The 18,002-nt window shown below is 39.0% G+C and overlaps 1 protein-coding gene across 1 annotated transcript in view; it reads right to left on the bottom strand.

The window, feature by feature from the left end:
- Positions 1-18,002, bottom strand: part of LOC134207816 (high mobility group protein DSP1-like) — a 135,440-nt gene that overhangs the window by 46,762 nt on the left and 70,676 nt on the right. Inside the window, 1 exon segment of the mRNA XM_062683754.1 lies at positions 11,887-12,090. Coding sequence (XP_062539738.1) covers positions 11,887-12,090 — 204 coding nt within the window.

Raw genomic sequence — 18,002 nt, 5'->3', positions numbered from 1 at the left:
GTCGCTTGTTTTGCATGCGCATCCATGAAAAAATGATTCCCTGTAAACAACATATGGAAATATACGCTGAACGTTTGTTTGCTTGAAACCCGCTATTTCTTATAACATTTGGGTAAATTATTTAAAGGTTTTGAATTAAAATAAACGTTTCCAAATCATTTTTTTTTCACATTTTGGCAATGCGTATAGGTAACTATCTATCACTTGCATGGATAACATTTGAATGTTTTTAGTTCGTAATACGAAAAATGAATCAAAACACTGAAATAGTTTGGTATGGACAAGACAGTCACTAATAGTAGGGGCAAAGTGGCCAACTGATTTCCGAAAATTTTAGCCTTAAAATTCCTTTTTGCGTTTTTCGTATACTATGTTATGGCCAAAATACTTTTTTACGGAATAATCGCGTAAAAAAGTGTCACTCATTTGTTTGCTTGAAAAACGCTATTTGGGTAAATTATTTTAAGGTTTTGAATTGAAGTGAACGTTTTTAAATCAGTCTTTTCACTTTTGGCAATGCATATAGGTAAATATCTATCACTTGCATGGATAACATTTGAATGTTTTTAGTTCGTAATACGAAAAATGAATCAAAATATTGAAATAGTTTGGTATGGAACAAGACAGTTACTAATAGTAGGGGCAAGGTGGCCAACTTATTTCAGGAAATTTTAGCCTTAAAATTCCTTTTTGCCTTTTTCGTATACTATGTTATGGCCAAAATACTTTTTTTACGGAATCATCGCGTAAAAAAGTGTCACTCATTTTTCGGGAACTTATCCTCAACCGATTTGCTCGCAAAAAGTTGGATTCGACGCAGTCCCATTGTTTCCTATTGAAAATTTGCAAGATCGGACTATGGGCTCGGAAGTTATGGCCAAAATACTATTTTTATTCGCACGAGAAAGGCACCATCACTGCTAGGTGGATGGGCCTTTTTTTATCGATTTAGTAGAATTCTGTTGTTTTTCTAGAGGAGCAGTTCTCAACCTGGTGTACATGTATCCCAGGGGGTAACTCGGACAACAATGCGTAAATATGAATACAAATTATTGATAAATGTTGAATAATTGTGCAATTTGTATTCCAAAAGTATGTATTGGATATGCATGGCGATCAGTAAACCAAAGTTTATTGATTCCTACTCGCCCCAACCAGCAAGCCTTCTGCCACGCAGCTCGTAAGCTTCCTATCAATAAGCTCGGAAGGATCCTTTCGAGAGGCTCGGAATTCTTCTTTAAAGGGATTCGGTAGCCTCCTTTCAAGGTGCTCGGAAGTCTCCCTCCAAAAGGCTCGGTAGCCTCCTTCTAAGCGTCTCGAAACCCTGCTTCCAAGCAGCTCGTAAAATTCCTGTCAAAGAGGCTCCAAAAACTCTTTTCGAGAGGCTTGAAAGCATCCTTTCAAGCAGTGTTGGGAAAAAATCAAATTCTCAAAACTCTTCCACGATTAAAATCAAGCGTGAGTCAAACCCCACCCGACTCTTGGCCCAGCGAATCGTTCGTGAGTCGACTCGCGATTTCAATCATTGCATGGTTTCTACGTGCCATTCTTCGTTAAATTCATTGAATTAATTCTCTTGGCTAAAAACAATGGATAATAAATCCACACGTAAACATTCGCTTCGGTTGGGTTTTGTTGACGCTTTTTAAAGCGAAATTATTTCTCGGCGAATGAGCGAAACGATGCGATTCTGCTTGAAAAATTCAAGCGCGATGCTCTCGTTGCAGAATCGCAAGCGAGTTCCTTCGCGCATGAGGCTTCGATTATTGATATTTGAGCATGATTCTACCAACACTGCTCTTAAGTGACTCGGAAGCCTCTTTACAAGGGGCCCAAAAGACTCCTTTCAAGAGGCTAGGAAGCAGCCTTTTCGAGAGGCTCGGAAGACTCCTTTCAAGAGGCTCGGAAGCATCCTTTCAAGAAGTTCGAAATTTTTCTGCTCTTAAGTGGAATTCACTGCTCTTAAGTGACTCGGAAGCCTCCTTGCAAGAGGCTCGGAAGCCCCTTTTCAAGGGTCCCGAAAGACTCCTTTTCAAGAGGCTCGGAAGCAGCCTTTCGAGGGGCTCGGAAGCTTCCTTTCAAGAGGTCCGGAAGCCTCTTTTCAAATGGCTCGGTAGCATCTTTTCGAGGCTGGTAATTCTTCTTTAAAGGGGCTCGGGAGTTTTTTTCAAGAGGCTCGGAAGCGTCATTTGAAGACGATCAGAAGCCACCTTTTACAAGGCTCTGAAGCTTCTTCTTGGGATGCGCGTAAGCCTACCTCAAGAGGCTCGAAAGCCTCCAAAAATACTCAAAGTCGTGTAGGAAGTTTGATGAATAAACTTAATTTGAATTGAAAAGTTCGATCGATTCTTGATTATTAGTTATTAATGTTTATCCATGCTAACATAATAGAGTAGACCCGAAAATGTCGTTCCACTGCTTAGGGTGGGAATCTTGCCACACATTTCCCTATCACAAACAGTCACTAAAAAAATAGGTCATGTGCACTGTGCAGTGGTCGGTTACCAATCTTCTTTCCTGTATAAGGTGATTTTATAAAAACCAAAAAGTGATCTTCGAACAAGCTGTATGCAAATCTAATTTCACCTATTTGATTTGACTTGATTGATTTTTTAAACACAATGTTAACAAAAAAATTACTAATCTGTCGGTCTAGTAGTAGATGGCTCTGTTGCAGGAATTTTTATTTGGAGAGAATGGCCAGAAAATGACCTGACCTGGCAACCTTCGTGTGACCTGAACGCAAGTGCAGCTCTACAAAGGAGAAAAATATCTCGAAATTCAGAACATTTTCGCATGAAAAACAAGAAAAAATCCACAAGAATTTCTCGGGCAAACATAAGTTACAGCGCCAATCCTCGCTGCTGATGATTTGCGGATGAGCACAACCTCTAAAAATGATGATCGATCGATTTCAAACCCACATTTTCATAATTTAAATGGTCTTTCAAAGAGCATAAAGTGATTTAAAATAAAAATAAAAAATAAAAACAATATTTCAATAGGTCGGAAGGTTTGACGTTAGAATTTTCTCTTATAAAGAATGATCATAAGCAAAAGAAAAAAATAGGAAATCTGTTTTTTTCTTATTCCATTTATTATTTAGCCACGCAGGATCAACATTTGATCTGCACAAAAGCAGAAGATTATGTTGACTTACTTAGTCCCAGCCGAGGAGTCGAGGGGCATTGACCAAAATACCGGATTGATCCGAAATAGCCTTGAAACCGTCTCAACAGTCGATTTTAATCTTTATCGACCAAAATCATGAAGTTTGAGCAGTCACACAACGACCTAACTTAGGAAATGTCCACCTCTTAGATGCCTCAGATATGACCGAATTGATAGGGAGTGGCCTTGGATTCGTGAATATCCAATTTTCAACCTTAAATGTACCAACATCGTGAAGTTTGAGCCGTCACACGACTTTTTAAGACCAAACTAGGACGCAAACTAGTCAAAATGACCAAATTGATCACGAGTGGTCTTGAAACCGTCACCACCCCGTTTTGTATATTTTTATTGTGCAAAATAACGTATTTTGCTCGATCACATAACTTGTTAGGAAATTGGGTTTAAAGAAAATGTTTATCCTGGCTAATAAATCAAGAGTGGCCTTGAAATCATAAAGATCCCATTTTCTCCTTCTTGTTCAAAATTATGAAGTTTGAGCCGATATACCCATGAAATAACCATCCCATAAGCACTACAAATATTGGCAAACATGACCGAATCGATTTGTAGTGGTTTTGAAACCCTAAACGCACCAACGCACCTTTTTTTTGCAAAATTATAAAGTTTGGGCCGTCACACGACTTGTTAAGACCAATCACAAATAAAATCACCCACCTCTCCCATAGATCAACCATGCTGGTTTTAACTATCTAAAATTCACTTGTCATAAGACAAGAGTTTGTACAATCCCATTTAATTCCACCCAGTGGCGTAGCCAAAAAATTGGTCTAGGGGGGTTTTCTGAACTTTTTTTTTTCAAAAAAAAAATTTCTTCTGAAAATTTTGTCTTTGGGGGGGGGGGTTTATGCCCAAAACCACCCCCTGGCTACGCCACTGGCACCACCTAATTGTACCTTGACAGATACGTATTTCGACCTCAACAGTAAGGTCGTCCTCAGTGTCTCGTACTTGACTCTTGTTAATGGTGTTCTCAAGCTGAAACCTGATAGAATCCGATTTCAAAACAACATTTTCCAAGGGTTTTTTTAATTGGTTCAAATTTTTATTTTATATTTGCTGCGTTACAGCATGCATACAAATGATTATGAGTTTTATGCCCTTGGAAACGATAGATGAGGGTTAGATTGGGTCCTGCCATTGGCAAGACTTTTGGCCGTGATTGTCTGTTCTCAGAACTCAGAAGTCTCAGAAAAAATCTTTTGGAAGACCAGAAGTTAATCTACGTGACACCGAAACTTCGTTAGCTATGCTAATCTGGAAATTTACTTTGGGAAGACCAGAAGTTGAACTTTGTTGGTTCGGAGTTTGATCTTCACTGGAGCAAAAACTGCCTTTGAAAAATAAAAAGAAAAGGTAATTTTCGTACAAACAAGCCCTGATCTATTTGATTGATCCATGACAAACAATTCGACAAGGAATTTGAGGTGAGTGAACACAATTTGAACAGATGGTCTACAAAAGCATATAAATTGTACTTCAAATAACTATAAATTGATTCTTCGATGAACAAAATCACCGTCCAGAAAACTGAATACCTGACCTTTGAACTAACAGAAGGTGATCTTTGAAACAGAAATTAGTCTTCGATACCAGACTTCGACACGATCTGCACATTTGTCTTGGTAAGACCTGGGTGGTGCGAATAGAATCGATTGCCCTCATGCAGCATGAAGAGAAATCCGAAGAGCGGGAAATGTTCGACAACTACAACATAATTTTGATCATGGGATAAATTTCAAAATATCCCATTACTCGCTTGAGAACAAAAAAGGTGATTCCATCCGCAAAACCCAGCGGTCCAGACCAGAAAGTGAGCCGACATTCAAGAAGACTGGGACTTGTCTTCAGGACATTGTTTACGCCTGATTTGATGTTCCGTCAGAGGATGATTTTTGGAATGACAAAATGAGAAATTCGTTCGATTAGAACACAATTCCCGATCAATTTGATTGTTATTGATAGATCGACTGCAAAAAATTGACAAGAAATTAGCAGCGATCGGACGAAACAATTTGGAATCGACTATCAAATGGTTTTCAAAAAAATATAAATTGAACGCCAAATGAGCAAAAATGCATTTCTTGAATAACAACAACGCCATTATAGCAACTGGTCATTTAAAAGCTGCTGTTGATGAAGCCAGACTATAAGTTGACTTGCGATTTGATTCGTATAGTAATGCAAATTCGGAAATATGCCTTGAAATGGCCAGAAACTGATCCGAACTGGGCAGGGAATTGGAAATATCCGAAGTTCGATTATGTAATCGATTTTTTTTTGGTCTTTTCTTGAATGCAAATTTCTACGGTCATAAATAGGTTATGGATAATCAGCCAAGAAAAATAACTGTTCGCGGAATCTCTCATTTCTCCGGAACTGGTCACGATTTTCGGAAGTTTTGTATTCAAAAGTACCTCGAAGTCACAAAGGATGTTGTTCAAGAAAATGAACCGCAAGATTCTTGATGGTGAGCTTAGTTTGGAACGTATTCGGGACAAGACTGCGAACACAAAAAATGTTAAAGGATCTTGAAGATATGTTCGCCAAGAAATCAACCGATAAGCATACGGTAGCAGATCGCTTGTTTTTAATTGAAGGTAGGGACATCGTTGCACACCCACTTTGTCAAGCATGAGCATCTCCTTCACCAAATCTGATTGGCCGGTTTAAAATTTCAAGAAAGCGATGTTTGCGTAGCCCTGAGTCTAAGGCTAACGATTTTAATTAAGGTTGCTTAGTGATTGGCGTATCAAAACGTTTGGATCGAATGCACAGATAAAAAGAGAAATCGTTTTGATGAAAGATTGGTGGTTTGCGGATTCTACGAACAAGAAGGGGAAGAACGAACCAGGCAGGCCTATAAAATATGTGCAGATTAATCCTTGACCCTAATTATCAAGACTTGATAAAAGAATCCACTGATAAGGAAGGATGTCTTCTGGCCCAAGTGGCGAGCAGTCCACGAGGAGCAGCTAACGGGAGCGGCGCTTACCCTTTAAGTTGCTCAACTATCTAGTCGTAAACACGTCACAGTTCCCATGTCGTCAAGCGAAGCAGAATGTGTCGCACTGATACAACATTCCATCAAGCCACATAGATGCCAGAATCATCAACAATTTTGAGATGCTTAAGAACGTAAATTTATCTCCAAATAACCAGATTTATTTTTTCAGGAGAACGAAAACGCCGTTTTAAAAAGTTGCCGTTTGAACTCTTTTGATCTTCATAACAACAGAAGTTGATCTTTTTTGCAAAAAATGGATTTCAAAAGACTAGAATTTTATTAGCGATTCGATTTCAAGTGCAATGTGAATCTGGAAGCTTGCCTTGGAGAGATCTGAAACTGAGACGAACTTTGAAAATATTGTTTTTCACTGAATTGAAGTCAAATCATTCAAATTTGGTTAAGACAGTTTTTGAAAGAGCGACAAGTTTATCTGCATGGCATTAAAACCTGGTATCACGTCTTGAAAAGACAGGAACTGGTTTAAAAAAAAAAATGGTCTGTAATATCGGTCTGATATCGTTCAGATCGGAATTTGATTATCATAAGAACGGAAAATGATTTTAGAAAAACTAGAAGACGATTTTTTTACGACAAGAGTACAGTTTTATGAAGAAAAAAATGGTTTGAAAAAGTAAAAAAAATATTTTCAAACAACAATTTTTGGCCTTTCAGATGGGCTTCGAGACGTTGGTATGAATCGGACTAAAAAAAACTGAAACTGAAGTTCTGGTTTTCTGCTGATTTTCTAAACAACAGAAGATTTGTGCGACACCAAAACTGCTATGTGCAAACATGTCATCTTCTTTTAGACAGAATGCAATAATCTGAACGATCTTAAGAAAAGACGGAAAAGTTATCTCGTAAATCTATTTTCGAAGTTCCAGGAATTAAGCATCGTGCAATCAGCATTTGATCTTCATAAAGCAGGAGATGATCGTCGTACGACCAGAACGCAAGTTCAGTTCCCCAAAGGAAAAAAAATGGTTTAGAAACGGTTCGTAACTGAAAAAAAAAATCTTGACGAATGACGGCAGAATGATAAAAAAAGTTGGTCTTTAAAAATATAAGAAATCTTTCGCCGGAATCATAAAAGTTAGCTTTGTTGATCTTCATAACAAGAGTTGATTTTTGATACAAAAGTTGGTCTTTGACTGTGCCTTATTAAGTTTGCGCCGTCACAACACTTCGAATCCAACTGAAGTCCACTGACAAAATGACCGTATTGATCCGGTCCGGACCATCCAGAATCGCCGTGAATCACACAAACTTAGGAAATGTGTAGTGGCCTTGAAATCACGAACACTCTATTTTCATCTTCAGCCGTTGAGCCATCCCACGAAGTGTTCAAGCTCTTCAGATCCTGGTTAATATGACCACATTGATTACGAGTGGCCTTGGGACAATAAACTCACCTCTTTTTTTGTATCTGTATTGTGCAAAATCTCTAATTTTGAGCCCTCTGACGATTTGTTGAGGAACCTCCGACCCCTGACCAGTATAACCGGAATGATTTAAAGTGGGTTTCGAACCGTGGACAAGTGAAGTTTGAACCGGTACAAGACTTGTTTAGACCCAACTGACCCAAATGTTCACTGACTAAATGACCGGATCCTAAGCAATATGACCGAAAGGAGTGGCCTTCAAACCACTCTATTTTTATTTTTTCGTGTTTGCAAAATCATGAGGATTGTGGCGTGGGCGTCACACGACTTGTTATCGCAAAAGATCATTATTCGAACCGTAGTCATCTTTGAGCTTGTCATACGACTTAGTTGGGAACTAACATTTATCTCCATTTCTTCGAATCTTGACCATTATGATCCGAAGTGGTTTTGGATTAGGAGTCCTCATTTTTATCTATATTTAGCCAAATAATGAAGTTTGAGACGCCAAACGACCTGTTTAGGCTCAATTCGAGACCAATTTCCGAGGGTAAGAGACCCCTACGGAATCTGGAATAGCTTTCGAACCAAAATAAGTATTGATTGGGAATCGATCGCATTTGAAAATAAACAAAAAACAGGTCAATAATTGTGCGTTTGACAGCTGTTTCAATATTATCTGCTACCTCTCAAAAACAGACGGCAGGTACGGAAAGTTTAAAGTTGATCCTCTTAATATCGGAAGAGCGTATATTTGGAATTTTATCTTCATAAAAAAGCAGAAGGTGATCTTGAAGAAAAGGGAAAAAATTAACGCTGAATCTTGAGAATATTCGAACACCGCAAGAGCATAGTAAGATCCGAATACGGAAGAAGGGCTTCGTACGACCATTTGCTCTTTGAAAGACAAACAATTTTTTTCGCAGATGACAATTTTTTGCAATGCTGATTAGATACTCAAAAAAAAAATGATCTATGCTTTAGCATACATATATTGAAAGAAGAAAAAAGACCAAAAACGTTTTTTCAACATTAAAAGTTAGTCCAAAAATTATGTTTAAGCCGAAAGTAACTCGAAGCATAATGGGTTTTTAAAAGACCCGAAGCTGCTTTCTGAAAGATTAGAAAACAATTTTCATAGCATAGGGTTTCTTACCCCATTCCCGGCCTAACATGCGTACGACTGCATTATTTAATTGATATTTATGACAGGAAGCAACTTTTTCTGAAATTTGTAGGCTGTATAATACTGCATTGGGGTTCACTTCTGCTTAAAAAATAGCTATTCGTGCTAAATATCGTTCAAAGAAGCTTTTATTTGATTTAAATTAACGAGGTGCAGCACTCATTTCAGTCATAGCGATTCCCAATCCGGCATACAAAAACCAGTTCCCGGCCTAAGCAAAATTTCACTCAATCTCTCAACATTTTACTCTCATTCTCTCTCGGGACGGTAGAAAATGCGATGTAAACAAAAATATGCACGTTCCACGACAACAAGATGCCAGATGGTATTATTCATAATCATTTTTATTTGGTTGAGAAGATATATAAACTCATTCAAATTTCTTCCAAATACTTTAAAACAATATTTATTTCACCTTTTAAAATCGAGAGAACTATAAATAACATGATAACGTCAACATATTAGACAATTTTCCTATTAACGATGAAGGATCATTTTTATCATCCTGGCCTTTTGGCAGCACGGTGCGGCTAGAAGTTCTTGGGCCGAGGTGAATTTTTGTTCGGTTTGTGAATACATTTTAAAATGTATTCTAGTATGTTTAAATAAGTTCTAGTGAAACAAACAAATAAGAAGAATTGAAGTGCGTGTGTTTAGAATTACGATATGGTGATTAACAGCTGCAAGCACTGTGACGATTTTCAGGTAGGTGTTTATTCGATAATATCGTTTTGTAAAAGTGGAAAGAATCACTCCGGCTCAGTGGTGTGGCATCGGAGAGTGAAATTTTGAATTCTACATTTTTATTTTCTACAATTGAATCAATTAGGAGTAAAACAAGTGATAGAAAATATTGAGTATTGTGAAAAATAAATGGGAGACTTTTTAAAAATTATCAACCATAAACCTACGACTTCCAAACAGTTTAAATCATTAGTTTTCTGTGCAGTGAGCCGGGAATCGGGTCCATAGGCCCAAGTAGTGATTTACCCTACATCTTTTTTTTTTTAATATGCGGATCTGGATTCTCTCCTTCGAAAAACCGAAAAACTGATCGTCAAAAGAACAAAGGCAGCTTTTCAAAAACCAATAAACCTGACATTCAGAAATCAATAAGTTGGCAGTATGGTAAGATCTGCCACTTATAAAAAGACCATAAAACGATGTTCTAAACACCAAATATTTTAAACTTGGAAGCTGATTCACGAATGAATTGAAATCGGTTTTTGGCTTTGATTTTTTGATACCAGAAATTGTTCTCTAGAAGATCGGGTTTGTATCTTTTTGATCTTCTAAATAAAAGTAGTGGATAACATAAGAATCTTGATAAAGTCGAACCTGAGATTGATTTCCGAAACATACAAAGTTTATCTGCCAAACAAAAAATATCTCCGAAAAACAAACTACGACAGATCAGATGTTGACATCAAGTCCGAACTGCGGCAAAGTAGAAGGCCAACATGTTACTTTCTTTGGTAAGTGATCTAGTATTTAATTACCGGAGAACTTCGACTCAGCTCCCTCCCTCAATTACCACGAAGTAGGATATTGGTGAGTCAGTATCTGTCTCAAATTGGTGATGTGACCCTGGTAGGATCAAAAGCTAGCAGGCCAGATAAAAATACATTATTTAAAATTGTAAATATCTGGATTCGAAATACGGCGTTGTAAGTTTCAAAAAAGCAAAGAAAAGAAAAAATATCTCGAAAGAATAAGAAGCTGACCAAATAAGTCGCCTGTTTTTAAACTATTTATTAGACACGGATGTTTCGAGCTCATTTAGAGAAAAATAGAAGCTGCGACTTATCAGACCCAAGAACTGACATGGTGACCTTGTCGGTGGAGATGAAAATGTAAATAATTTGCACACTAAAAATGTAAGGTACAACAACGAATCCACAACGCTGAACAAGAAAGTTTAATTTAAAAACCAAATAATCTCGAAAAGCAATCAATCAATCAACAAGCAACAGTCGTCTGTCGAAATGCATGGCCCTAAACGTGGATTGCATCCACGTCTATTCAAATACCCAGACATTGTTTTCCATCAACCTGTGTAATTGATTGATGATTAATCGGAAACCCCTGTTTGTGTAATCCTGCATTTTTGCGGGAACATGATATTTTCCAAGCCGCAAGAGTGCATCATCAGCAACGACAGCAACTAACGATTGCAGCATCGACAGCCAACTCAGTAACAAGACAAAGGCAGAAAGCCTCCAAAATACCGTTACATTGCCCGCCATCCCGTCGTAACCAACCTGGCAACCGCGTGGCTCCATGGCGAAGAGCACAAATGACGAGGCAGAAAATAAAACGAAAAAAAAAAGAACTTCAACCGTCAACATCATCCACAACAGTGTTTTCTTTGCATGCATCCCGAACCGAACCCGTCCGTCTCTCAGAAGTATTTTCTTTTAAATCGTGATGTAGGGTGCGTCAATGCGTCGTTTAGGATCTTTGCAAATACGTGATCAATAAATTTGTGAAAATGCGACCTTTTTCTTAAAAATTAGATCGCAAATGAAAAAACAAGTGACAAGAATTCAATAATTCAAGCAGTCGTCTCTCGGAGCGTCACAACTAGCGCTGCCACCCTAGTGGGTTGCCTTCGCGGTGCCTTTTGCCGTCCAAGTGTAACGAATCGAGGAAGGCGTGTTTCTGAAACTGCGTGTTGCTGCCTCGGCCGATTATCCGTTTTTATTCATTATCCGATTGAAGTGGCGCGGCGAAGCCGCGTAACCGAGGCCTTGGATACAACAGCCAACCTCAAGATCGTTGGCTATGGTCGCTGGCTGTTACGTGAAAACATTTTTTTTTTTCGTTTTTGTGTAGCCTCTCAATCAACCCGTCCCGCCGACACTAAAACAATAACAACAATTTCATTTTTTTTGAGCTGCTTGATTGTTATCGAGAAATTTTCTGGGTCAAACCAGTTGAAACCCTTTCCTAGACTGCGGCGGCGGCAAGCCCAACCACGTTCAAGATTTCCGTTTTATCATTTTTCTACCTTCCCGATTTGTTTACATCATCTCGCAGGTGAGTCAATAAATGGAGATGGTTTATGAATCTTCCTCGGCGGAAAGATGTTGATGATGGATTTTCCCGATACCTACCTTCCACCGTTCTGCGCACTTCCGCGAGAACTCGGCGAATATAACTTGCTCCTCCGGGTGCTTCTTCTTGTGCTCTTCGCGGCAGGTTTGTACGAAAAAGGCATACGCTGTCATGCGCCCCCTCGGTTTATTGTCCTTGACGGGCCTGTTGTTGGTAATTTTGCTCTGAACCGCATTGTTCTGCACCTGCACGTGTGTTTGATTCTGTCGGAAGGGAGAGAAGATTGGGAAGAAAGCGATCGTTAGAATGTGAAATGCTTTTTTTGTGTTGTAGGAATTAGATCTGTTAGTAATTCAAACCGCAACTTAGATACAAATCCAAAAGTTCATTTACAAAATCGCATACCTACCGTAATCAGTTTTAATAATAGTTTTTATAATATTTATTTTAATACAAGGCACTGATTGAAACGAAATAAAGTTTTTTCAATAATAAGCCAATTGATTAAGCCTTAAGTTGATTATTTATTTATAATTTTAATTTTTCCAAAACTATACTTTAACATGGAGCTCTCGATTTTCACCTCATTCGTTGAACATCGTCGTTCAATGATTCATGATTTTCCTTGGTTCGAGTTTGAAATCGCAACAATCTTCGCACGGTTCGAGTAAAAAAACGTGGCAATCAGCGCACCGTAATCGTGGTTTTTTGTGACGTTTTTGTAAGTTTACGTGAATTTAAATCGGCCGGTGAAATCGGTGTTTGGCTAAGTAACTCAGCAAACAAATGTGCCTGCAATTTGAAGTAATAAAAACTATTCGTGGCGAATTCTTTAAACATCTTTCAACCAGTAAGATTTTTTTTTATTCATATTTTTATACCATGAAAAGATATTTTCATACTTACTCATCATCTATGAAAGTTATTCTGGTTCTGAGTGCTATCTTTATTAAATACAGAAGTCTGTTCATAAAATCTTTTCGATTATCTCTCAAAAATTGCTTCTTTTTATGTTGTTTTTGAATGTGATCATCGTAAAACTAATTGATTGAAAACTATGCCACAACAAAAAAAATAACGATTCAACACTGAGTCATATTGCTGGTGTCTGAAATTAGTACCCTGCTGCAGACAACCTTGAGCTCAATTGGGGGAAAAAACCCAAGGTCCCTGGTTTCGTTGCAGCACAGACTGCGGCGCACGGCGCCGGTGTTTCTGCCGCTTGTTTTCGAATCGATTTTTTTTCTTCTCCCCACCAAAGTAAATCTAACCCAATGACGACGAAGCAACAAGTGTGTAGCGCTATTCGATTTCTGCATTAGCCAGCCGAGCTACGGGCCACCAATCGTCAGTGTCTTGCACGCAAAAACCGGAGAATTCGGAACGAGCGGGAGGAAAAACTGTACGGGAATCCCATCGGAGCGGGCGAAGAAGCTACATCTTCTATGCCTTCATCCATCCAAGGGGCGAAAGAATATGGCAACGTTTGTCCAATGATGTTTCTCTTGAACACCTACCTCCTAGGTATATGGATGCCACGGATCAATGGATGGGAGGAAGATGGCGTAGGAGGAAAAGGTTGATGTGTTTTATTGTTATGGTTCGTTATCCAACCTTACACGAGGAAGTAAAAGTAGCATCGTTCGTACCTACATATGAGTGGAAAAGTCATCGTTGTTCTGATGGGCTGCTGAATCAGTGATGCCAAAGTTGCCGATTGAATCGGTTTCATGTTCGAGCTGAGTCGTTTAGTATGGCCACGTATGACACTAGTCCCTTCGAACCTTCTATCAAAGTTTCGTACGAGAAAGATCCCTAACAGGCGTTCAACCGCACATGGATGTATTTCGTTTTCCAGCAGCTTAGTAACTTAGACTGAAAATCTCTTAAGAATAAAAAAAGTAAAGTCCAAAAAATCCGATGCAGATTCTGCACAAATCTAAACAAGATTCTACACGAATTTCATCCAGATTGTGTGTACGCATCTCATCCAGATTCTACATCAATCAGATCCAGATTCTGCACGAATCCGATCCAGGTTTTGCGCGAATCTGTAATCTGTCTCAGAATCAACACAAATGGGGGCAAGATTCTGCACGAATTTGGTCTAAATGATTTTGCACAAATATCTGATCCGAGATTCTGCATGAATCTTATTCAGATTCTGTACGAATCTGATCTAGATTCTGCATAAATCTTTTTCAGATTCTGCACCAGATCCCACGAAGCTAATCCAGGTTCTGTACGAATCTAAATTAGATTCTTCACGAATCTGATCCAAATTCGACACGAATCCCATCCATATTCTACACCAACCTGTTCCAGATTCTGCACGAATCTGATCCAGGCTGCAGAAAAATATGATCAAGATTCTGATATCTGACCCAGATTCTGCCCTAATCTGATTAAGATTCAAATACGAATCTGACTCAAATTCTATACAAATCTGATTAAGATTCTGCACGAATTTAAAGCAGATTCTGCACGACTGTGATCCAGATCCAGAAGCGAGTAAACTTCTGATCCAATTTTGACATTAAATTGTTTCAGAATCTGCACAAATCACATCCAGAATCTGCACAAACCTAATCCATATTCTGCTCCAGATTCTGCAATACTCTTATCCAGATTCTGCATAAATCTGATTCAGATTTCACACGCATCTGGTTCAGATTTCGCGCGAATCTGAACAAGATTTTGCATGATTCGGACCCAGATTCTGCATGAATTTTATTCAAACGATACTGCTCCAATTTTAAAACGAAATCCGATCCAGAACCTTCAGAAATCCGATCCATATTCTGCAAGAATTTGATCAAGAATTCAGATCTGCTAGAATCTGATCAATATTCTGTGAGAATTTAATCCAGATTCTGTGAGAATCTGATTTAGATTCAGTGAAAATTTAAATTCTGTGATTATGTTAGAATCTCGGGCTCCAGAAGAAACTGCGGTCGAAAAAGATTCGCCACCGCACCAAATGTGTCATGTACAAGACGTTAATAAGACCGGTAGTCCTCTACGGACATGAAACATGGACAATGCTCGAGGAGGACTTGCAAGCACTCGGAGTATTCGAGAGACGGGTGCTTAGGACCATCTTTGGCGGTGTACAAGAAGACGGTGTGTGGCGGCGAAGAATGAACCATGAGCTCTCCCAGCTCTACGGCGAACCCAGTATCCAGAAAGTAGCTAAAGCCGGAAGGGTACGATGGGCAGGGCATGTTGCAAGAATGCCGGACAGCAACCTCGCAAAGATGGTGTTCGCTTCCGATCCGGCAGGTACGAGACGACGTGGAGCGCAGCGAGCGAGATGGGCAGACCAGGTGCAGAACGACTTGGCGAGCGTGGGGCGTATTCGAGGATGGAGAGATGCGGCCTCGAACCGTGTATTGTGGCGTCAAATTGTTGATTCAGTGTTATCTGTATAGATGTAGACTAAATAAATGAATGAATGAATGTTAGAATCTGAACCAGATTCTGTGAAAATCTTGAAGAATTTGAATCAGTTTCTTGCAGAAACTGGATCATATTCTCACTGAATTCTGCTATAGCTTGATCCAAATCTGATTCAGATTTTGCAAGAATCGAATCTAAATTCTAAAATCTGATTCAGATTATGCAAAAATCTTATTTAGATTCTGCATAACTTCTGCAAAAATGTGATCCAGAGATTCCGCAAGAATCTGATCTATACCTTGCAAAAAAATTATCCCAATTCTGCAAGAAGATTCTGCAAGATTCTGATCCAGATTCTGCAAGAATCTGAACTAGACTCTGCAAGAATCTGAACTAGATTCTGCAAGAATCTGAACTAGATTCTGCAAGAATCTGAACTAGATTCTGCAAGAATCTTAACTAGATTCTGCAAGAATCTGATCCAAATTCCGCAAGAATTTGATCCAGATTCTGCAAGAATCTGATCCAGAAAAATCTGATCCTGAATCTGCAAGAATCTGATCTTGGTTCTGCAAGAATCTGATCCAGATTCTGCAAGAATCTGATCCAGATTCTGCAAGAATCTGATCCAGATTCTGCAAGAATCTGATCCAGATTCTGCAAGAATCTGATCCAGATTCTGCAAGAATCTGATCCAGATTCTGCAAGAATCTGATCCAGATTCTGCAAGAATCTGATCCAGATTCTGCAAGAATCTGATCCACATTCTGCAAGATCCAGATTCTGCAAGAACCAGATCCAGATTATGTAAAAATCTGATCCTGATTCTGCAAGAATCTGATCCAGATTCTGCAAAAATCTGATCCTGAATCTGCAAGATTCTGATCCAGTTTCTGCAAGATTCTGATTCAGATTCTGCAAGAATCCGATCCAGAATCCGAATCCGATTCTGCAAAAATCTGATCCTGAATCTGCAAGAATCTGATCCAGTTTCTACAAGATTCTGATTCAGATTCTGCAAGAATCTGATCCAGATTATGCAAGAAACTGATCTAGATTCTGCAAGAATCTGATCATGAATCTGCAAGAATCTGATCCAGTTTCGGTAAGAATCTGATCCTGAATCTGCAAGAATCTGATCTTGGTTCTGCAAGAATCTGATCAAGATTCTGCAAGAATCTGATGCACTGAACTCTCCCTAACTCGATACTCTGTAATTCGATATTTTCCCTAACTCGATGAAATTAAAAGTCCCATTGAATCTGTAATCTTCCTGTCTGTAAGTCGATGTCTCCCTTACTCGATGTTCTCTAAGTCGAAGTATTTTTCCAATGCATTTTCACCTCGCTTACTCGATCTTGTCAGATACAGTTCCAGCACCGGACAAAACTATTAGACCAGAGGCCGTTTTTTATACAAAATAACCAACTTTGGAGGGCTGTATCTCGGCTTGTAGTTGGCCAATCGAGCTGAAATTTTGGCTGCCCGGGGGAATTTATCTGATTTTCCTCAATCGAGGGTTCATATTTTTCGGACCACGGACTTCGAACTTACAGACCTCTGAATGGACAAAAAATATGATCACCATTTTGGGTTAATTTTTCAGGGTGATAACGTGAGAATTGAGTCATGATCACCGGCCAAATGATAATTATTTACAAAAATCTTTTGACATAGTGAATAAGTTTACTCTCTTAGTTTTAAAGATCCTGGAGGTGGTCCTATTTTTTGTCCTTTAGAGGTCTGTAAATTCGAAGTCCGTGGTCTGAATAATGTGTATCTTCGGCTGAGGAAAATTCTGATAATCTCCGGGCAGCCAAAATTCAGCTCGATTGGCCAACTATAATCAGTGGTGGAAATACTCGCTTCACGAGTAAGAAAAGAGTGTAATTGCGCCTACCAAAAATGCCATACTCGCGCGAACATACTGCCTGCATTTTTCTGGCGCTTGCTTTGTTCGCGAGTACGGGCAAAGCAAAAACAAAAACCCGGGCTGTATTTTGTTCGGGAGTAAAAACACGGTCGCGAGTTTTTGTGATTACTTCGAATACAATGGATAGATTTGACTGGACATAAACACAATAACAATAAACAATTGTGTTCTTGCTCGAACATCAGTGAGAATTAAGTTCCGAGGTTGTTTTATGACTTTTAGCAAATTAACCCGAATGACTCGCGAAGCTTCACGAACATTTTTCAGGGTTCGTTTTTTTGTTTTCTCTGCGAGTAGTAGGTAGGCAAGAAAAAGGCAAAACAAATGTTCGCGAGTCTTTTGCATTGCCTACTTCTTGTTTTGTGAGTAAGATTCGCAGATTTCCACCACTGACTATAATCCGAGATACAGCCGTCCAAAGGGGAGCGGGCTATTTGGCATAACGGCCATTTGGCATAATTGTGACCAGCGTTAAAAATGAGGGTCTTTTGGCATAACGGACATTTGGCATAATTTCGCTAAATGGTGCGGGAAACATCCCGGAATAGTAAATATAACACCCGTCGATAACAATATTGAAAAGACAATACCCTCTCGTGGAAAGAATGCATGCCCGGATTATGACAATGGTGGATGTGATTCCTTCTTTAACCCTTAAATGCGCAATGTAGTTTAAAAACAACAAACCGAAAATACGTTTAATGTTAATGATTTCATTTGTTGTTTACGTTAAAAATATGTTCGACGATTTCTAAAAAAACGCCTTGCGCCTTTAAGGCCCGATGCCCACGTAGCGTCTTTTCAACGCTACGTGCACACGGCGTTAAAAGGACGCATGTGTGC

The sequence above is a fragment of the Armigeres subalbatus genome, chromosome 1, assembly GCF_024139115.2.
Source record: "Armigeres subalbatus isolate Guangzhou_Male chromosome 1, GZ_Asu_2, whole genome shotgun sequence".
Lineage (NCBI taxonomy): Eukaryota > Metazoa > Arthropoda > Insecta > Diptera > Culicidae > Armigeres > Armigeres subalbatus.
The sequence above is the reverse complement of the archived record's forward strand: the minus strand, read 5'-3'. Positions and strand labels throughout refer to the sequence as shown.